This window comes from Diabrotica virgifera, chromosome 4, assembly GCF_917563875.1.
Source record: "Diabrotica virgifera virgifera chromosome 4, PGI_DIABVI_V3a".
Lineage (NCBI taxonomy): Eukaryota > Metazoa > Arthropoda > Insecta > Coleoptera > Chrysomelidae > Diabrotica > Diabrotica virgifera.
Window position 1 is genome coordinate 49,784,579 of NC_065446.1, and position 24,077 is coordinate 49,808,655.

Here is a 24,077-nt window from a genome sequence, read left to right on the forward strand (position 1 = left end):
TTGTTAATAAATTATTTATTAGTTTCATATATATGTTGTTTCAGTTTTGACGCAGTAAGTAGGTATATATAAAACTAGTGAAAATTCTATAATGTGAGAGCTGGTACAATCATACAGAATCAATGTTGCTTCTAGCGCACAAGCGATCTTAAACAAGTGATAGTATATCTTCGACACATGGGGCGTAGGCCTATAGGTTTCATGTTACCTATTTTTTATACTATTTTGAAACATCTGAAAGAGGTCACTTTTTGAAAGTACATATTAAAGACGTGATTTTACCGACGTATAAAGGTCGTCATCTTTTTGACGTATGAAAATCGTCACAATCTCGACGTGAATAAAACGTAGATACGATTACGTTTTAAAATCGTCACAATTATGACGTCAAATCGATGAGACAAATACACGTGGTTTTCAACGTCAGTACTACGTCATAGAAACACGTCAATTGGTCATTTTTATGACGTGTTATCTACGTTATAAAAACGTCGTTTGGTTGCCTGGGAAGCTGTTACTACTTCCGGTTGTATTGGCGTCTTACTGACAACCATCACATTGGTCTTTGAGGTGTTTAGCTTGAGTCCACATTCATCACACGTTGTGGTAATCCTATTATTCAGATGGTGAAGTTCTTCATAATTGCTCGCAATTAACACCGTGTCATCCGCATATCTCAAATTATTAATATTGACGCCATTCATTTTGATACCACATTGAGCATTATCCACTGCTTTATTGAAAACAAACTCAGAATAGACGTTAAATATTAGGGGGGACAAAATGCAGCCCTGCCTTACTCCTATTCGTATTTGAAGTTCTTCAGACGTGTCCCGGCCAATCCTGATGTTTGCACGTTGATGCCAGTAAAGATTTTTGATAATGCGTAGGTCTTTATCATCAATACCCAAATACAAAATTACAAATAAGCTACAGTTATTTGAAATGTGGTGTTACAGAAGGATGCTTAGAATAGCATGGACACAGAAGAAAACGAACACGGAAGTATTGCGAGAAATGGGTAAAGAATGTAAAATAGTAAACAAAATAAAAATAAGAAAGTTACAATATCTGGGACACGTAACGAGGGGACCGCGATATGAAATGCTAAGACTGATAATACAGGGAAAGATAAGAGTCGGTAGGAGTATAGGAAGAAGGAGAGGGAGAGTGTCATGGTTAAAGAATTTAAGGGACTGGTTTAGATGCAGTTCTATAGAACTCTTTAGAGCAGCGGTGGATAGAGTAAATATAGTGATGATGATATCCAACCTCCGATTAGGAGACGGCACTTGAAGAAGATAAAGAGATTGGTTTATAACGAGGTAATTAGTCGGCCATTTCAGTTCTCGTTATAGAGGTCTACTGTATTATATAGTTCGGTGCCTAAAATGATTAGCAAATCTTACCTATCCTGCCTCTTAGTCTAATGGATATAAAATTTGTTTCGAAGACATAGATAAAAACTGTAGATGTTTCTAAGGTTCCTATTGGAGTTTCAGCCTAAGCAACGATCTTTCCCCTGAGATGTATTTCAACCGTTTAACCACCACCAATCTGAAATTTTTTTTTTTTTTAAGTTGTCGCAAAGAGTGAGTTGACATCGTGTAGCAGCCATTAATTTCTGCGATACTAAAAGGTAGAAAATTGGTCTATCTTACTTATTTACCTACACTTTAGTCATTTAGAAATGATGAATAATATTCAATTTAGTAGTTTTGCGCCATATTTCGAGACCATTTACTAGTAGGTTGATGTTATAGTTTTTCACATAAATTTTTAAATCTGCTTGTAATATTTGTGTTTTTTGTTTTAAAAAATCTTCTATTTAATAATTTGAAGTAGACGTAGAACTTTTCAAGTTCTATATTTATGGGTTGGCAGCAATTAAAATATTATGATTTTTTAGGGTGTCATCTAACTGAAACAAAACTGAAGGTAATTATAGAAGAACATGAGGTCTAAGAAAGTCTCCAAAAGATAATGCAAAATGTTCGTAAAAATCTAATAAAGGTAGTAGTAGGGTAAGTAATAAGGTAAGTAGTATGCAACACTGGATAAAATGGGAGTGAGATAATGGGAAATAGTGGCACAGGACCAACAAACATGGAACGCAATAGTAAAAGAGGCAAAGACTCACGAAGAGTTGTAACGTCATTGATATTGATAATTATGATGTTTTGATGTCATTGATGTATATAATAATGTTTTTATGATTCTTCCATATTTAGCAATCTCCAGTTAAACGCAAAAAACGTGATTTTTTTTATTTTTAGGGTAAAGTTGCGATTTTGATAATGTTCCCCCACGTAAAATTCAAAACAACCCAAATTTTTGTTTTCAGCACCATCAAAAATATAAAGTATGACCAAAATTAGTATCAGTATCTCGAGAAATAAGTTTTTTTTGTGTGCCGCTCGTCTATAAAGTCACATAACATTTTTCCTATTGCATATTTTTAATTAAATTTTTTGGAAAACTTCTTCATGAATTATATTTTATTTCTGTGTTAGTTAAAATTATAAACTAAAAAGTTTGTCACTTAACTTTTTTAAGTAAACATGAAACTAACGAAATCTGACGACAAAATATTTAAAAATTAACAACTTCTCTTTTAATGTGTTTAATCATTTTGGACAAATCTCATTATAGTCTGGGCTGATTATCGGAGAATAGGCCATTTTTGGGAAAAGTTATTTACCAGCAATTTTATTGCTGGAATCGAATTATAAGATCCTATATATTAATAATATAGGTATGCAAAGTCCTCAGATAGTGTGCTACTTTTTTTATAAACAAAATGGCGCCCGAAAATCGTGTTTTTTTTTCAATTATTGCTCTATAACTCCGAAGATTTTAATTTTACAACAAAAACACTCACATAAAAATTCACCGTGATTAAATTCTGCATAGAGGCGTGTTTTTCCCGATCTGCTCCTATGAAAATTTTCCTCGGAAAATGCGGGTTTTCCCAACAAAATCTTTAATTTTCAAATAAAGTTTTAGATAAGTAATTATCTACTAATATTTAAATAATTTGGTGACTTAAAAGCTTTCTCGGTTTAGATTATATTTCCAGAAGCTGATGAAAATTAAACGAATATTTTAGCAACAATTACATTGTTAATTAATAATTTACGGTCGCAATAATAACCAAAATAATTATGATAACACTGATCAAACTTTGAAATCTTATAAAGATGAGATGCCTATTTAACATTTTGTCGACAAAATATAAATTTTTTATTTTTTTGCATAATCTTTAAATGTTTAAAAAAATAGTTATAAACAAATTAACGTTTCTCAGAAAGTTTTTATTATATTGTAATTTTAAAAAATAGCTAAAATGCGCATTTCAAATATCTTGAAAATGAATGCTTTAAAACTTTTTTGCAACCATTTGCAAAAAAGTTATGAAACAGCAAAGTAAACATACGATTACTACGGTGTTTATAATTTTTTTTAATTCTTTCAAAGCGTAGAAGTGAGTTTAAAGTACAAGCTAATTATTTACAAAAAAATATCGATTATCAGTTTAATGGTTATATTTTAATTAAAGATTATAAATATATTTTTTTGTAATTTACACGCGCGAAAGTAGAATAATACAGCACTGTAGCTAAAATTTTTACTCGGAGCGACGACCGGCCGCGCGAGACGTACACTTTTATAAATAATGTATGCTGCGTGTCAGTCGCTTCGAGTGAACATTTTAGCTCCGACTCTGTATCAGGCCTACTTTTGCGCTAAAAATTACAAAAAAAAAGTATTTTTAATCTTTGATTAAAATATAACCATTGCACTAATTTTTGACATTCTTTGTGAGTAATTAGATTGTACCATAGACTCACTTTTAAGCTTTGAAACAATTAAAACAAATTATAAACAATGGAGAAATCGTATATTTACTTTGCTGTTTCATAACTTTTTTGCAAATGGTTGGAAAATTTTTTTAAAGCATTCATTTTCAGGACCTATGAAATACGCATTTTAAGTATTTTATAAAATTAGAATATAGTAAACAATTTCTGAAAAATGTTAATTTTTTTATAACAATTTTTTTTAAACATTTAAAGATTATGCAAAAAAATGAAAAATTTATATTTTGTCGACAAAATATTAAATAGGCATCACACCTTTATAATCTTTCTAAGTTTGATCAATGTCTCATGATTATTTTGGTTGTTATTGCGACTGTAAATTGTTAATTAACAATTGAATTGTTGCTAAAATATTCGTTTCATTTTCACCGGCTTCTGAATTTATAATCTATACCAAGAAAGCTTTTATTTCACCAAGCTATATAATTATTGATAAATAATTATTGGCCCAAAAAATTTATTTGAAAATTTGAGATTTTGTTGGGAAAACCCACATTTTCCGAGGAAAATTTTCGTCGGAGCAAATCGGAAAAAACATGCTTCTATGTAGAATGAAATTGGGGTGAATTTTTATTTGAGTGTTTTTGGTGTAAAGTTAAAAACTTCGGAGTCATAGAGCAATAATTGAAAAAAATACGATTTGTCGGCGCCATTTTGTTTATAAAAAAAGTAGCACACTATCTGCGGACTTTGCATACCTATATTAATAATATATAAGATCTTATAATCCGATTCCAGCAATAAAATTGCTGGTAAATAACCTTTTTTGTACTTTAGTAATTAGACCAGCGTATTATAACTATTTTTTTTTTCAAAATTTAAAGATTATGCAAAAAAAAGAAAAATTTATATTTTGTCGATAAAATATTAAATAAGCATCTCATCTTTATAATCTTTATAAGTTTGATCAATGTATCATGATTATTGTGGTTATTATTGCGATCGTAAATTGTTAATTAACAATTGAATTGTTGCTAAAATATTCGTTTAATTTTCACCGGCTTCTGGAATTACAATCTGTACCAAGAAAGCTTTGATGTCACTAAGTTATTTAATTATTGATTAATAATTACTTACCTAAAACTTTATTTGAAAATTAGAGTTTTTGTTAGGAAAACCCGCATTTTCCGAGGAAAATTTTCGTCGGAGAAAATCGTGAAAAACATATTTCTATGCAGAATGTAATTGCGGTGAATTTTTATTTGGATGTTTTTGTTGTAAAGTTAAAATCTTCGGAGTTATAGAGAAATAATTGAAAAAAATACGATTTGTCGGCGCCATTTTGTTTATAAAAAAAGTAGCACACTATCTGCGGTCTTTGCATACCTATATTATTAATATATAGGATCTTATAATTCGATTCCAGCAATAAAATTGCTGGTAAATAACTTTTCCATGAATTTTGCTAATTAGCCCAGAGTATTATTATCTAAATGCTTCAGAGATAACACAGAAAAATTTTCAAAAGGAAATATTTACAGCGACCAAAAATACAGTGAGTTAAAATTGAAAAATCATCAAAATTGATTTTTCGCATTTTTGCATAAAATTTGATTTTTGAACATGTTCCACTAATTCTAGAAAAAAATTAACTCAATATTCGGATTCAGAGACCTCGAAAACATAAGGAATGACGAAAATTTGTCATTCACCTTAAAGTTGATTTTTTTGGTCGGTATAACGTAATTTTAGGAGTTGCTGCCGGTCGCCAACCGCGCCCATTATTCAGTCAGTCGACTACGCCCGCTATTTTTTACTTTAGTCGGAACGCAAAATACTGTTTGTTTATAACACTCCTATTTAAACAATTTTTAACATTTTTTCTCGCTAAAAACTTTGTTAAAAACTTTGACTTTTCTTATAAAAGATTTGTTAATTTCAGCTCTTAGTGTCGTTAATTAACCTAACAGTGATTTTTTCAAAAAAAGAGGCCATCTCAGACCCCAAGGGTCGTAGGACCTAATTTTTTTTTTTTTTAATTTTGTATTTTAACCAGCTTTCCGTATTTTTTATTGCCATTTAATTTGATTTAATTTCTACGAAATTATTGTAATTGTTTATATCTAAGCTTAAAAACTGCTATTTATTAACAAATAATTTTGTGTACGTATATGTAATTTTTTTTTACTTTTCTTTTCATAAGCTGTTAGTATACATCTTAACGAAGGAAATGAGCCCCGGATTATTGAGATACATTTAGCCATATTAACTGGACCAACCTCAGAAATTAGCTCGTTGTTCAAAAAATTTTATAAACAAATTCAATTTTACGAAAACTATTTAACAGATCTGGACCATTTTTTGCACACCATTCAAACACCATATTCGTGTTTTTAGTAAATGTATTATTTATTATAATTTTTGTGTCTTTGGATTTGTCTTCCTCAGGAATAAGATATTTTATAATAATAGTAAGTATATTTAAAATATTTTTGTATACCTCACTTGGTCTATTAAATTTGTCAGTATGTATGAGAAATCTTGTAACCTGTCAAAGCGAAGGGAATGGGAATATAGCTCAGTGGGAGAGCGTGTGACCGGAGATCGAGAGGTCCCGGGTTCAAATCCCGGACGATTCATATTCTTTTTTTTTTAATTTTTGGTATCGTTTTAATAAAAAAATTTTAAAAGTGGTAGGTAAGAAAGTTAGTTTAATATTGAAATAAAATACAAATAACCTGTTAAATATATTGATTTCTTTGAAATTAAATAATAGAAGTATAACTTCTTAAGGCGTACAAAGTACACACACATTCTTTTGTAAGTTATACTTATTTACGATCGAGGGTGAAATTTTATACTTGCCTGAGGCATGCGCAGACAGACAGTATGTAGTGCGTTGCTAATAAAAGAATATAGTAGTGTTTTTAGTAAATGCATTATTTATTATAATTTTTGGGTCTTTGGATTTGTCTTCCTCGGGAATAAAATATTTTATAATAATAAAAATTAAAACGGGATAATACCCGAAGGTTGGTGTATACCATCTAGTTAAATAAAATTAACATGAAGTAAAACTCCCTAGTGTAGTTGGTACATTTAATAAAAATTAATAAGAATTTTTGTTAAATATACCAACTACACTAGGGAGTTTTACTTCATGTTAATTTTATTTATAATAATAGTAAGTATATCTACTTTAAATATTAAAGTATTTTTATACCTCAATTACTTGGTCTATTGAATTTGTCAGTATGTATGAGAAATCTTGTAAGCTGTCAAAGCAAAGAGAGTTTGGCTCAGTGGTAGCGCGTTCGGCCAGAGATCGAGAGGTCTCTGGTTCAATTCCGTGTGTTATCTAACTTTTTTTTAGTTTTAGTATTGTTTTATTAAAAGTTTTTGGAAAGTAATAAGTAAAAATTAGTTTAATCTTTAAATACAAATAACCTGTTGAAAGTATATTTACTTCGTTGAAATCATATTATAATAGAAGTATAACTTCTTACGTGCGTACAAAGTACACACACATTCATTTTTTTTAATTGCTAATCAAGCGGGAGCGACACTATTTTCAGCCGTTGCATGTGTATATGTAATCGGGGAACATTTTAAGTTTAAAAAAATTCATACAGAACAAGTAAAAACTTCGTTTGTATAATGTTATAAAAATATATTACTTATATATACAAACGGAAGTTTTTATTTGTTTTGTATGATTTTTAATTATGGTATACAGCCAGCTACTGGGATTTTCCCATTGATTTTGTTTAAAAAAATTGTTTAAAATTTTTTTGACACATTCTTGACCCTGGCAACATGCAAATTTGTTAATAGGAAACCTTTTTAAGCAAGATGGTGAAAAAAAAATTGAATCGGAATATTTTTCCGCACATATATTTACGCACATTACATGCAATGTTATATACAACGCATGTTATATACAATGTTACATACATACGCATATTACATACATGCAACGGTTAAAAATAGTGTATCGACCGCTTGACTAGCAATTAAAAAACAAAGGGGTTTTCGATATTATTTTGCAAAAAGCTCTTCGGGACTTCATTAATCGATATTCTTAGAATATCTACGTACCTTGGCACCATTGAAATTTTCGGTGTTTTACATAGTTTTTGAGGGTTAAAAATGGCCGATTTTGCAATTTTTAAATTTTCAATCGCTTATATCTCGAAAATTATCACATTTACACAAAAGTCACTTAAGATATTTTCTATTTGGAATGATCCAAAAAACCTAAAAAATTTGTCCGATGCAAAAAATTAGTTTTAGGAAAAAAACAAAAAACAGAATTTTTTTTTTGACTTTTTGATCCTCCATCCATCCAATGGCACTACAGCCCAAATCGAGCCTTGGCCTCCTTCAACAAGCTTCTCCAACTTTTTGATCCTGGCAACATAAAAATTTGTTGCAAAGAGGGGATATTTTCAAGCAAGATGGTGAAAAAAAATTAAGGAAATATTATTCCGCACATATATTTACGCATGTTATATATACATGCAACGGTTGCCAATCAAGCGCCCGCTTGATTGGCAATTAAAAAACAAAGGGGTTTTCGATATTGTATTGCAAAAAGCTCTTCGGGATTTCATCAATCGATGTTCAAAGAATATCTTCTTACCTTGGCAACATCGAAATTTTCAGTCTTTCACATAGTTTCTGAGGGTTAAAAATGGCAGATTTCGAAATTTTTAAATTTTAAATCGCTTATAATAATATATTATGTCAAAAACTATCAACTTTAGAGAAAAGTCACTACAGACCTTTTCTGTTTAAAATGATCCAAAAAACCTAAAAATAACCTTTGTTCGATGCAAAAAAAAATAATTTTAGGAAAAAAACAAAAAAAAACGTTTAAAAAAACGTTCCTGTCATAAGAATGATACATGTCCATTTTCAATAAAAAATCTCTAAGTGTTTTCGATATATGAAAAAAAAAATCGATTTTCATTTTGTAACTTCAAAGGGCTGTAATTTTTTTTGTGTGCACTATTGTATATAGGTAAGTGAGGTTCAATCAACCTAGTTTTGATTCAATAATCTGTGGTATAATTTATGACCAATCTTTTCGGGACACCCTGCATAATCTGCGTAAATATATGTGCGGAAAATATTCTGATTCAATTTTGTTTTCACCATCTTTCTTGAAAAGGTCCCCTTTTAACAAATTTGTATGTTTTCAGAATTCAGAATCAAAAATCAGTCAAAATTTTTTAAACGTTTTCTTTTTGTTTTTTTCTAAAACTAATTATTTTGCATGGGACAAATTTTTTTTAGGTTTTTTGGATCATCCCAAATAGAAAAATCTAGAAAAAGTAACTTTTTTCTAAATGTGATCGTTTTCGAGATATGTATAAGCGATTGAAAATTTAAAGATTGCAAAATAGGCCATTTTTAACCCTAAAAAACTATGTGAAACACCGAAAATTTCAATGCTACCAAGGTACGTAGATATTCTATGAACATCGATTGATGAAATCCTGAAGAGCTTTTTGCAATACAATATCAAAAACCCATTTGTATTTTAATTGCTAATCAAGCGGGCGCCTCACTATTTTCAACCGTTGCATGTACCTATACCTAATCGGAAAATATTTTAGATTAAAAAAATTGTTTAAAAAATATTTGACCCTGCAACATGCAAATTTGTTAATATGTAATGAACCTTTTCAAGCAAGATGGTGAAAAAAAATTAAACGAGAATAATTTTCCACACATATAATCTAAACATATTAGGTACAGATAATGTTGTATACATGCAACGATTGAAAATAGTGTAGCGGCCGCTTGATTAGCCATTAAAAAACAAAGGTGTTTTCGATATTGTATTACAAAAAACTCTTCGGGATTTCATCAATCGATGTTTAAAGAATATCTGCCTACCTCGGCAACATTGAAATTTTAAACGTTTCACATAGGTTTTGAGGGTTAAAAATGGCCGATTTCGCAATTGTTAATCGCTTATACGCTCTGAGGTTTGCTGGTGTCGCTACTAGAGGATTACTAATGCAACTTTCGCCGGTTATTTTTAAATTTATTATTTAATGGTTATCGCTTAATATTTACAACGCAAAAAAGTAATTAAATTATTGTAATCGATTTTTAAGATTTTGCTAATCATTTAAACGTTCTATTAATGAAATATTAATTTCTTACTTCGGATACTTTCACAATTATCGTGTAGATGGCGCTTAAATTAATTTATAATTACATATTACGATATATTAAAAAAACTTAAATTCAGTACTTAAAACGTAAGTATATTTAAGGTAAAAATATACACCACAGCTTTGACCAACTAATATTTTTTCCTATTAATGTTTTTAATTTCAATGTTTTAAATTAATCACTTTGATGTATGTCAAATTTCCACCGAACGTTCACTGATTTGTCACTATCTGGCGCTCGCGAAATTTTAAATATCCCCTCTACCTACGAGCTCACAGCGTATAATATGTCAAAAACTATTAAATTTATAGAAAAATCACTGTTTAGAATGGTCCAAAAAACGTTTAAAAAATTTTTACCCACCTTTGGACCTGGCAACATGTAAATTTGTGAAAAGGGGTCCTATTTGAGTAAGATTGTGCAAAAAAAATCCGAATCAGAATAATACTGAATAATTTCTGGACTAAAATAAGATGATCTTCAAAGAATATCATCTACATACTTTGTATTTTATAATATGAGTTTTCCACGAACACATCCATTAATATGTCGCATACCATGCGAATGTCGTATTACGGATTATTAGATAAAAAAATAATACTAATACTTTAATGTTATATTTACATATTGTTAATTTTTTACATAGACTTAGTCTTGTTGTGAGTTTTCATCAATAGCCGGGAAATGAAGACAAAAAGCACTTGAAAAAATCAACTGGAATATCTGGGAGAAGTCAATTTAACGGGATAGTCAATAGAAAATAAGTAACGTCTAGTGAGTATCGAAATTTTTACTGCATTATGGGTTTTTTTTATTAATGTTTAAACAAAAAAACGACTTTTTTCATTCATTTATAAAACGTTCAACAGACGATTTTCTTGAAAATTGTTGTTTCTTAAAATGAGATTATCTAAATAAAAAAATGTTTAAAAAAACACGAAAGTTTTTTTCCATTGTCTTCTTCTTCACGTGCCATATCAGAATTGTCCGACATTGGTGATCGATATTGCGAAAGCTTTCGACAACTCTCTTTTACAACTGTGCAACATGAAATAATAATAACTGTCCCTCATTTGATATCCGAGTCCATTCACGATTGTTTTTTAACCAAGAAACTTGTTTTCTTCCTACATTTCCGCGGCTCAGTTGTTATAGTATTCTATATCGATTTCCCCTCTCTATATGTCCCAGATAAAGCATTTTCCTGTGTTTAACAATATTTAGCAGTTCTATATCTTTGTTTACCCTCTTCAGTACTTCCTCGTTAGTTTGTCTTGCTGTACAAGGTATCTTCAGCATCTGTCTATAAATCCAAATTTTTAATTCTTGAATTCTGTTCATTGTTGATACTTTTAGTCTCCAATTCTGCACCATACAACAGTACAGACCAAAATAGCACTTAACCGTTATTTGTCCTAGTTCTAAATTGAGATAATGATTGCAAAGTAATGGATAGTGACTGCTATCATGTATTTTTTTCTATGTCTGGATCTAATTGGTCAGTTATGGTAGTTCGTAAATATGTCATTTTGTGCACTTTTTTTAAATTGGATTAAAATTATCTGGATGTTGGTTACGACTAAAGGCTAAAAATTTAGTTTTGTTTGTGTTTATTTTAACGCCCTTTTCCTCTCCTGCTTCCTAAATACAATCGAGCAAAATTTGGAGATCATTAATATTTTCTGACAGAGTTACTGTATCGTCCGCGTATCTATCATGACGCAGTAAAAATTTCGGTGGCCAAGGAAGGGTGCGCCTTTTATATTGACTTCTCCCAGTTGAAAATAGTGTCCAGTTATTTTTAGATTTTTAAATACTTCGTATCCTGGGTCACAAATGTGTATATTATTGTAGATTGTATAGCAAACATTAGTATTTTTATTGCGCTACTATTTACCTAAAATGTTGATATGCTATATTTTTAAAAATAGACCAAAACATGTGATTAGTGCTAGTCAAAAATCCGTTCCCCCTCGTATCTTTTGAACGGTGACACTAATATTAGTAAAATTTAGGAGGAAATAAACGGACGTAGGTTTCTTAACTATAATTCTAGTCATTATAGGTGACGTAATACAATAGTGAAAGATTACGTTACAGATCCACTGTGACCAATAATTTTAAATGGTACCTTATGACAAGTGATACCTTGTTTGAAATGTATTGAGAATACCTATTCAGTCATACTATTTTTTTGGGTGAGTTGATTTTGATTTTGGTGAATAAATTAAATAAATATGACATTGTAATTTCGCATTTAATTAATAAAAATTCAAATGTTCGCCTATGGTTTTTTTTTCAAAAAAGTTGACGTTTTTCAGTTCTCTAGAAGTTTTTACGTCAACGTCAACCTTTTTGACCAGTTACCATAAGCGGAAGTTTGAATTTTTATTAATTAAATGCACAACTACAATTTTATATTTATCTCATTTATTCATCAAAATGAAACTCAAACAAAATTAGTATGACTGAATAGGTATTTTCAATACCTTTCAAACGAGGTATCACTTGCCATAAGGTCCCATTTAAAATTATCTATCACAGTGGCGCGTGGCGCTATAAAGTCATGTGTCACTATTACGTCACCTGTTATGACCAGTTAAAAAGCCTACGTCCGTTTATTTCCTCAATCCAAATTTCACTATTATAAGAAGTATAACCATTCAAAAGATACGAGGGGGGAACGGACTTTTGACTAGCACTGTATGTAAATTGTAGTGTACTAAAACAACATTAAAATGGCAAAAAGAAATTCATGTAATTTTTGTAAATAAATTTTGAAATATTTCACATTATTTGTTTAATTTAGTTCCATATGGGATACCTTTGAAATGATGCAGCTTAGGGCACACATAATTTAACGTATGTTCTAAAAGCTCCATTTTTCCGCAAATCGCCAGGAAATTTTGACATTCCTGTCAAAATTTCTTGAAGAAAAAGTCAGGACTTCCTTACTGTAAGGAAATGTCATTTCCTTACTGTAAGGAAATGATATTTCCGTACAGTTGTTAGTGTTAAATTTATAAGCGTCAAGTTTGACAATTCAACCTCAATACGTTTCCATAGTAACCCAAGTAATTTTATTAGGAATTTCAAAGCACCATTTATTTGGGAATAAAATCGCGTTTTTTTTAAATCAATCAATATCTGTCAAATTTTAAACGATTTGCGGAAAAATAGTATGTTTACCTCGTAGGAAAAGCCACATTCCTGGACTCTGTGTTGCTAAGTCTCGGCTTGCGCCTCGACTTAGCAATCTTCACAGTCGTCCAGGAATGTTAAGCTTTTCCTACCCGGTAAACAATGTACTATTACTATGATCTCGGCTACACACAATCATAGTAAAAAATTTAGGGATTGTTTATATGCAGGCGGTTTGTCAGCGTCGACGTCGCGGTTTACCTGTATTCCCCCTGTTTTACTTGGTATTAGGGTGAAACTTCAAAGGCGACATTAGGGTGAGATCAAGGTAAACTGCGCAGTCGACGTTGGCAAACCGCCTGCATATAAACAAGCCCTTAGTGTCATCCTTCTTCTTCTTCTCGTGCCACTCCTATCGGAGATTGGAAATCATCAAGGCTACCCTGACGTTGTTTACAGCTGACCTAAAAAGTTCATTAGTGGTGCAGCCAAACCACTCTCTCAAATTCCGCATCCACTACATTTTTCTACGGCCTGGATTCCGTTTTCCTTCTATTTTTCCTTGCATTATATTTTGAAGTAATGCGTATTTATGACCTCTCATCAGGTGACCCAAATACTCGAGTTTTCTTCGTTTTATCGTTAACCCCTTCCGCTCCAGGCCACTTTTTGAGATAGGGAGCTGTATACCAGCAAAAGTTTTTTAATGAAAATACATTTTACGATAGTTATGATGTATAATAGAAGGGATATTCACCTATGGGGCCAAAAAAATGTTTGATGCAATTTGAATTTATATGACAATTTATAGTGTTTTCCAGAATATCCACATAAGGATATTTGGGTGTAATAGTATATCCACCCTTAGATATCGATTGTACTACCAAAATATTCACATCTGGATACCATTAAAATGTATCTATGTCTATTATTTAATTTATAAAGTCACGCTAAATAAAAATAAAACATATATAAAAAGACAGTGAACAATGAACAAACGTCGACCTTGAGCTGTTTACATTATTCTGGGAATTGTGTAAAAAAAATGGCTAACCATGATATCGCCGTATGGATATCCATGTCCTACCGTGATCCAAATTAATCTACAGAGTGCCACTTTTACATAGTGCAGTAATATCTCTATATGAATATCCGTATGTGGATATCGTGGTAAAGTTCGCCATACCTAAAAATATCCATACGTGGATACGATGGAGCGGAACAGGTTAATAGCCGTGTCATCCTTGGGAACATCCATAAACTATGTGGTAGAGAAAAGGGACGGAGTATTTGGCTTATATAAGGGTCGGGCCCATGACGAGGTTGAAGCGCGTGTTAAAGCGAGCTTCAAGTGTTTACTAATTTCAACGTCGGCAAAGAGAGATAATATTATATATAATAGTGAAAACGACAGAAAGCACAGTACAACCCCACAGTACTGTAAAATTAGTAAATATTTCCTTTGTGATAAGATGGGTTAGACATCCTAACCTCAAGAATATTTATTACACCGCGCCAGTGGGGCCATTAAAAATATTAATAATTTGGTTAATTCCCACAATGATAAAAATTAAAACACAACGTGGTTAGACCACACAATTACGACGACGCTGATGGTACCCTCGGTTGTCCAATTGAAGGGTCGTTGAAATGTGTCATTGTACCGCCAACCGATGTGCCAAGGCAAGCCACTCCACGCTCACCATAAATAAGGGATTTGTATTTGTTCAAGGATCGTAATCACAAAATTTTAACAGAAATTTCTCTATTTCACGTTGCGTTTAATCTATTTCACGTTGGGTTGAATCCCCTCTTCAGTTTTTATCTTTTTCTGTTACATGTTTCTGTTTCACTCAGAACGACATTCTCACGTTCCGTGAGTTTTCTTCGACGTTGATTTATGACATTTGGGAGGGGGACATGAGTACACATTCGATGTCATTTGGTGTATTTCAATTTGTCTCTATAAAAATACCCACACCGGCATAAGTAACCGCCCACCTTGTATTTCTTTTAATTGGCGGACATTGTCAATCTTGGACCACATTTTATGAAAGGTAGGTATGGTAAAAACTCCCTTTGAAGGAAAGAAAACAATACAATTATTGGAAAAAGTCGTTTATCAAGAGATGCTTAACAACAATCCAATGTTTAGAAATCTTCGAAGAAAATTCAAACAAACATAATTTTGAGAATAATAGTCTAATTAAAAAATATGAGTATTAATAATGGGTTACCTCTGGCTCTGGCGACAATTTACGGCGCCGTAATAGCAGTAAAATGAAGCGCGAAAATGAGTCCCACGGTGAGTGTAGTGGATGGCCAGACCGAGTTGTAAAATATCGCGCAGCAACATCGAACACTCATTTTTGGCGTCGTGTCGCAAACGAATTTGTAGCTCATCTAGACACAACAACGACCAAAACACAAACACTGTATTTACATCTCGCGACACGCCGTAATTTACATCCCAGTTTGGCCATGCTTTTTACTGCAGCTATTGCCGTCTCATTTTACTGCGATAATAATTAAAAAACCGAGTAAATTAGTTATATTATTATTATATTATTGTTATATTATTATTATTTTATTTGTGTTTAAACAGTTTGTGCTCTATACAAAGTAAATTATCTACTAAAACTCATCACTTTTTCTCAAACTTTTCGTATTTCTTTTAAACTCTAAGTAGGTACTTACTATCCTCATTTAACAAGGTGGAGTTCAACTTCCTGTTTGTAAAGAGTTCTTGAAGTTTTCGTCCCAAGTCTTCATTACATATCTGAAACTGGAACTTTGAAGGACACACTGTTTTGACCGGTTCCATGACATCTCGTAACGCGACAGTTCGTAACCGGACAGTTGGTAACGGACAATTCGTAACAGCGACAGTTTGTAAGGGCGGCACTTCGTAACGGCGACAGTTCGTAACTATACAAATTCGTAACGTCCAAATTGAATTATTCTGTTTATTGTTGTTAACGTGGAAACTAACTGTTATTACAGTTATAAATGGAATTATGTTTATCAATTTAACGAATCAGTATCAGGATAAACATTTTTAAGGCATTTCATATTTCGTGTTTCAGAATATAATAAAAGTATTTAAACCAAGTATTAAAGTATTACAAGCCATCCCTCTTATCCACTATAACCGTTGATTGAATGCCCCAAAGCTATTACGACTCACAAGGTTTATTATAATAACAGGTATCTTTCCTTTACAAAAAATGTTTATTTAAAAAGTTTGGAATGTCTAAAGACGGTTGTCAGATTAAAGATTTCAGGAATTAAGTACTTCATTATACCTTTGTCTAGACTTGTGCAAATTTAAGGAACAATAAGAGGAATAAACTTTTAAGAATATTGTTAAAAGTTTGTATGTATTTAAATATTTGTTTGTGTTTATCAAAGACTCTTAATATACACTGAAACACGAAATATAGAATGTGTTAAACATGTTTATCCCCGTACTGATTCGTTGAATTGATAAACATAATTTCAATTATAACTGTAATAACAGTTAGTTTCCACGTTAACAAAAATAAACAGAATGATTCAATTTGGACGTTACGAATTGTCCGTTATGAATTTGTATAGTTACGAACTGTCGCCGTTATCAAGTGTCGCCGTTACGAACTGTCGCTGTTACGAATTGTCCGTTACCAACTGTCCGGTTACGAACTGTCGCGTTACGAGGTGTCTGGTCACGGTTTTGTCCACGACCAACCTAACCGTACAGAGCGCCGTTTGCGTGTGATATTCTATTAATAATTGTCCCTTCCATACTCATAACATCTCAGAAAAATAGTGATATAATTTAACAGTATATTTAACTTCAGCAAATACATAAAATTAAAAAGGCTATATTATAAATTGACAGATTTGTAATCTATAGGTACATATATTACAAAAGCTAGCACTACTTAATGTAAATCTAAATGATGTGTTTGATTTATTTGTTTAAATTAACTTGATGAGTCCCCAAGTCAACACAATCTGAAAAAAAATATATATTATCTTGGATAAAACTAGATCTATTCACGGTGAAGCACATCACTGGCTTTCAGATCACCTTGTGTACTGTAGGTCTACGAAATAGTTGATTCTAGCAAATAAGGTTTATACTTTTGGAAACTACAATATCTTTCAAAATCTGAACTAAAAAATACGATTACTAATGGTAAATGTAACAAGGTATATTTAAATAAATTGAAAACATAATTTGAGATTATCTAAATCAAACAGATCACAAATTTCCACTTTAATTTTAATAACTAACAAGACTTTAAGATACTTCAATCACCTATTATCACAAAACAACGTAAACGGTGATTGCAAATACAAAATATCACACTATACAATAAATGTTATAAAATGATAATCTAAAAACAAAATGGAAGTACATAACTAAATTAGTAATCTGTAATGTATCCGATACATTAAATTGCTCAGTTACTAAATTTTATAGAGTATTGTTTATACCACTAGTCAGTCATCGATTAATTTTTGTTTTTTTTTGTTCGGAGGAGAAAACTAAAACAACACTCTTTTCTCACCCATAATCTTCTGTAGTGATGTAAAAAAAAGAACATACTCGTCACAAAGTAACGAATCGGTACAACTATTCAAAAGTATCGAAAATTTCCAACATTAAAAAATTTATTGAGTATTTCCTTTGTACAATTTTTACTATTGTTCTGAAGCTATTTCTTAGTAAATTACAATTTTTACATCCCTTTCCTGTATGAATTACGAGCCCAAATGGGAACCCAACATTAAAAAATTTCTTGAGTATTTCCTTTGTACAATTTTGAATATCTAAAGGCAGTTTTCGCATTTAGGAACGCTGGTTTATAATGTTCTTTTCATGAGGATTTTTCAGTGCGTCACAAATGATAGAAAAAAAGGTAAGTCCGTGATAATTACATTATTTATTCTAACATGACATTTTAATTAAATCTGACAGTTGTCAAATTTTATTTGCAATTGGGCATAAAAAAAATCAATTGTCTTTATTGCATTTATAAAATGGTATTTTCTTTGATTTGTATAGTCATATAAATTGTAAAGATTATATTCGTAGATATATTATATAATTAGTAAATAAATTTTTTTCTATTATAGCGCCATCTATCGACAACTAGAATAATCACCGAACTAGAATAATTACCAAAGTAATCACCGACGTGCCGTTTTTTCTGTCATATACAATTTAATGCGTTAAAAAGAAATCGAAAAACTGTGACGCACTGAAAAATGCTCATGAGAAAAACCATAATGTAATGTGTGCCACAAGTTTCTATTTACGCGAGTCATATTCCGTACCATATATAACATTAAAGGTGTGTGTTTCGATATGACCCAAAAACAAAATAAATTTGAAAATAAAAATTAGCTGTCTATACCGAGCAACAATTTAGGCATATCAGATGCATTACTTATTTCTTATGAGAATATAAAAATAGGTAAGATAATTTTTAAGACCAAAAGGGGCACCTTATAAACGGGCCATTATATTGTTCGTCCGCTATAACTTTTCCCATGCGTCACGATTCATTTTCAAAAAAATTAAGTCAAAGCATAAAGTGAAACATACGCCCATGTTTGTAGTATATAGTATACAAAATGTATATGCACATCGACGTTCGTTTCACTTTATGTTTTGACTTATTTGTTTGAAAATGAATTGTGAAAAAGTTATAGGGGACGAACAATATATACTGCACCGAGGAAAATCGTAATTACAGTAGGTTGTGGAATTTTCATTTAAATAACTTCTCCTCATTTCTTGAGACCTTGTTAGGACGTGTTGACAATCTAAATATTGTTAGCTGCTGTCCAGAGCTAAGAACATTCAAAATATTCCAAAATTAACAAAACGGCAGATGTATTCATTGTTAAAACTACAACCCAGATCTATAATATTCTATTATTCATGCATCCATAATAGAGTGTTGCCAAAAGTGACAAAATACAGTAAGAAATTCTAAAGATGCTACAAAAACATGTTCTAAAACAATATCAACAAGTTAGAGCTGATGCACCACAGAATAATTAAAGTGCATTTAAATGGTATTTGGCAACGAGTAGTAGGTAGTTGCCAATTATATGCAAACTGGGTTAGTCTAATACAACTGAATCCAACACATCACCTTCTCACCTGTAAGGTATGATTCCGAAAGTGACTGCAGACTGCAGACCGCAAACCACAGACTGCAGCGACACTGTCGTCTGCGGTCAGACCAATTCCTAACAGAACTGCATCTAATAGCGACAACAGCATTGCGCGATGCGAAGTCATAATAGTAGAGAATTAAAAGTCCTGTAAGTAAGAAGTCAGACATACTAAACGACAATGAGTTAATTTTATTTTTCTGTGGTCTCAGGGTAAAAGTTCTTAAGTCAGAAATCATCGTATTGAGATTCGATTTGAGAAATCGCAAGATTTGACTTATATTAGGTTTGTTCCAGCAGACATTTTCAGAACTAATTCTGAACTAATACGGAACTTTTGAGTGCGCATGTCAATTCCTAGTCAATTCAGAATCGATTCAGTTTTTGGCAGTGGCTGGAACACATTTTAAAAAAATTAAAATTGGCATTTGATAGATGACAAATGATATTGTCATGTCAAATTCAAATCTAAACTCAAACCGTTATTTTCACTTTCATCAGGATATACTCGATTTACTTTCACGTGTTTGTTTGATCTTTGGAAGTTATTTCATTTATTGGAATTTGAATTGGAAGATTGATTTTATTTTCATTTTTAAAATGGATAGTGGTAAGACATTAGCGAAGTCTCAAATCAAAGCATTTATTCTTTTTATTTGTAGGTAATTTAATAGAAGAAATTTTAGTTTTCCCATTGACGAACAATTCTACTGGAGCCAGAGATGATCGTGGTGAATACACAAACGTACAGTGGTCAAGTAACGCCACAAAAATCCTTATAGATCTGTATAAAAAGTACAGAGACTCTGTGGGAAAACTAGAGATGAAGAGTCTCAAAAAAATGTGGCAGGTAATTGCATCAAAGTTCATAAGTATGGGGCTAAATTACTCTGCCCTGAATTGCGAGAATCGCTTCAAGGTACTCGAAAGAAATTATAAGAAATTCATCGACAACCAAAACAAAACTGGACGTGGTAGACGGGTTTTCGAGTACTTTGAAGAGATGAATGAGTTATATGAGGGCAAAAAGAATGTGTTTCCCAGAGTCTTATTGACTGCTACAGAAGCCATTGTGCCATTGAGTATGCCAGTAAGTGAACCAGGACCATCCACTGCCATTAGCGAAGAGCCTGTAACTCTAGATGTTGTAAGAGCCTCAACATCCAAGAAGAAGGTAGAAAGTAGACCAAAAAGTAGAAAGATGACTGCTTTGGAAGGAATAAGGAAGGATCTGCGAGAGCATAAGAGACGTAAATATTTTCTTTTAAAAACGAGATATGCTCAAAGGTGTGAATATGAAAAACAAAAGGTTAATGCCATAAAGCGACAAACTGTTGTTCTAAAGAATATAGCAGAAAAGTTGGCTGGAAGTGATTCTAGCAATCTGAGGAATAGTGATGAATGAATAGTGATAATATAATATACTATAACATTGTATTATTTCTCAATTAAATATAATTCAACTGTTTCTTTTCTTAAGTTATTTCATAACCCATGGTTTCCTTTTTTTCGGTTCTGTATTGAAAATCTAAAACCTTTTATGAATTCCTTGGTTTTACTCTCTTTATATAACCTTATTCATTACTTTTTTCCTTTTGCATTTTGCTCTTATTACATTATTTATGTACACTCTTACTTTCAACACCCTGATTTTGACAGGTTTTTGTGATACTATTGATAGACAGCCATGTACATCATCCCATATTTTACTATTTCTTTATAAGCCAAAGTATAGTCAGTTCGCTAAACTCAGACAGAACTGGCTAGTGATTTTAGTAGGTTAATTTTTTGTTTTTTGTCAAAAAATTGGCAAAATTACTATTTAGTATTTTTTTATTAAATTACTAAAATCACTAGCCAGTTGTGTCTTTAGCGAACCAACTACATATAGTAAAATTTTTGGAATATTTTATATAAAATCACTCTCTTAGTATGTGGTAATATTTCCTTATTAAATTTTTTATTATCATCAACTGAGATTTCTGTTGTAATCTAAGGACCACATAATATACTGGACATTTTAAAAAAGTATAAAGATTGCATTACAAAATAAGTACTTTTAGTTAAAGAAATGTTTATAAATATAATAGATTCTAGAATTATTAGTCTCTGCTATCAAAGTAGTAAAATTTTTGGAATATTGTAAGATATAGAATCCCTTCTCTTAGTAATACATATTGCATTTCCTTATTAAATGTTTTAGTATCAGCAACTGAGATTTGTGTTGTAATCTAATAGTCAAAATTATGCAAATATAGGTATCAATGTACTCATTATATACATTTTAAAAACGTATAAATATTAGATTACAAAATAAGTAATTTTAGTTAAAGAAACCCAAATATACAGATTCTAGAGTTACAGTGTCTGCTATCAAAACATTAAACAATACATAATATGGCCTTGGTAAAACTATACATTTATTACATTCATATTGGGCCTGGTTCTTTTCACCTCAGAATAACTAGTTATGGGGAAGTTTATTTGACAGATTACAGATTTACATGTAATGTAAACTTCCTGATAACCTATTTATTCTGAGGTGAAAAGACTGGGCCTTGGTGATATAATATGTAGATGTTTTTATTGTGTAAATATTCTAAAATTTTAGTATTGAAATAATAAAAATTTTCTTTTTGATGATGTTCAAATGGTTTTTAATCATAGAACATTGATATCTTCGTGCATTATCATTAACCAACATAGACCATTATATCAGCTCACTTATACACAGAACTTATAAAAAGAAAGGACTCTTCAAATGTTAATAAATGTTTGAAGATAACTTACTAACAAGCAAGAAATACTGGGAAAATAAAGTTCCAGGTCTAGGAAACCTGATACACATAATAAACTTCAAGCAGTTAAAATATCCAGAACACATTCATGGCCATATTCATACTGACTGGAATTTCTGAAGCAACAATCTAATATGAAGATTATAATATTCCTGGAACTACATACAACGGATATAATTTCTTTATTAGGTAGGATCCTCATGAACTGACCAGATCAGAAAAACCACTTATTATTGGAATCTAGAAGATGAAGACCTTTAAGTAAGGTAACTCAGTCACAGATATGGGAATGTGTGTTTGGTTGAGGAAGGTGATAGATATGGAAAGCTAGAATCTACATATTGTTGGTGATGTGACAATACCTCCTATCTGCTGTAACATGAATTTTGTAGTAGAGACAAAAATTTTTTAGGGGCATTTCCTGACCCTAAATATATTTTTTTATTTGTTTTGTAGCAAATAAATAGTGACTACTACAAAACAAGTCAAAAAATATCATATAAAAACAGGAGATGACCCTAAAAAAGATTTTTCGTCTCACTTACAAAACTCACGTTACAGCAGATAAGAGGTATTGTCACATCACCAACGATATACCTAATTATAAAGACATAAGGATGAAAATATTAGATAAATTTATAGATTAAAATTTTTTCAAATATATTCAATTTATTAAAAACTACTTTTTACATTAACATTTGTGCTATGTGGTTTCTTCTGTCCCTACCATCCCTGTCATCATCTACTCTATTATTTGGGTCATTTGGATGTTCATTATTATCAACTTCATCATCTTCAATTTCTTCAATGTCAAGTACATCATTTATGGCTAAGTTGTGTAAAACACAACAAGCACGTAGAAAATGGCAAATTTGATTAATATCCCGTAATTTTAGGTGGTACAACTGTCTAAACTTTTGTTTTAGTAACCCAAAACAATGTTCAATTATGTATCTATTTGCAGCTAATACTCTATTATAATTTGTCTGTACTTGATTCAACTGACCCCTATTTCTAAACGGAGTTAGTAGATGACTAGTACAAGGGTATCCACTATCTCCTAAAATAAAATAATCATTTCCACATTTATTGGCTAATTCGTCAGAAAGTGGAGACATTCTGTATACTCTGCTATCATGCACTGATCCTGGATATCCAATAAAAATATCTCTTATTTTCTTTTGGTGGTCACATACAACTTGCATCTACAAAAAGACAATATATGATATTTGTAACTATGAGATAAAGTTTATCAATACAGTTGAGTCCAGGAATCTTTACCCGTGCTTCATCATTTAAAGCATACGAAAGTTGATGATAAGTCGGACATTGAAATTTACTAAACACAACAGCAAGTGATAGTAAGTAGCTGCTGGTCCTATCACAGGTTAAAATTTATGTTATCAAAAATATGTGTTTTATCTCATGAAGTATTAATGACGCACAGGTAAAGATTCCTGGACTCAACTGTACTTAGTCATTGTACAGTTTATTAACTTACTTGGATAGAAAAAAAATGCTTTCTGTTTAAGTAGGAATCTGGATCTTCAGTAGGTTTATCAATTTTTATGTGAGTTCCATCTATGACACCAATTACTCCCGGAAATCCTCTACCACGAAAATATAGTTCAATCTCCTGCTTTTCTATTAGATTTGGCCACTTTATGACGTTGGATGCCATCTCACTTAAAAAATCAGTCATTTTTCCAATTATTCTGTGGAGAGAACTTAAAGAAATGTCAAACCTATCTGACACATCCCTAAAAGAAGCAGTCTGATGTCCACAAAACCAAAGAAATACTAATATAAAATAACTGGCTGTTAACTTTCCATTGCCACCACTTGCCTCAGCATTAAAATATGGGCTTTGCATAAGTTTTTCTTCCAACTGATTATATACATTTCTTGATACTCGAAAATGTTCCACAAACATTTCATCACTATATTGAGGAAC

General features: G+C 31.3%; 1 protein-coding gene across 1 annotated transcript; it reads left to right on the forward strand.

The window, feature by feature from the left end:
* The first annotated feature begins 19,925 nt into the window (after positions 1–19,925).
* On the forward strand, positions 19,926–20,730 carry LOC126883571 (uncharacterized). The gene is made up of 2 exons (XM_050649214.1): positions 19,926–19,935; positions 19,988–20,730. Exons 1-2 carry the CDS (start codon positions 19,926–19,928, stop codon positions 20,728–20,730), a joined length of 753 nt encoding a protein of 250 aa, XP_050505171.1.
* Positions 20,731–24,077: the final 3,347 nt, after the last annotated feature.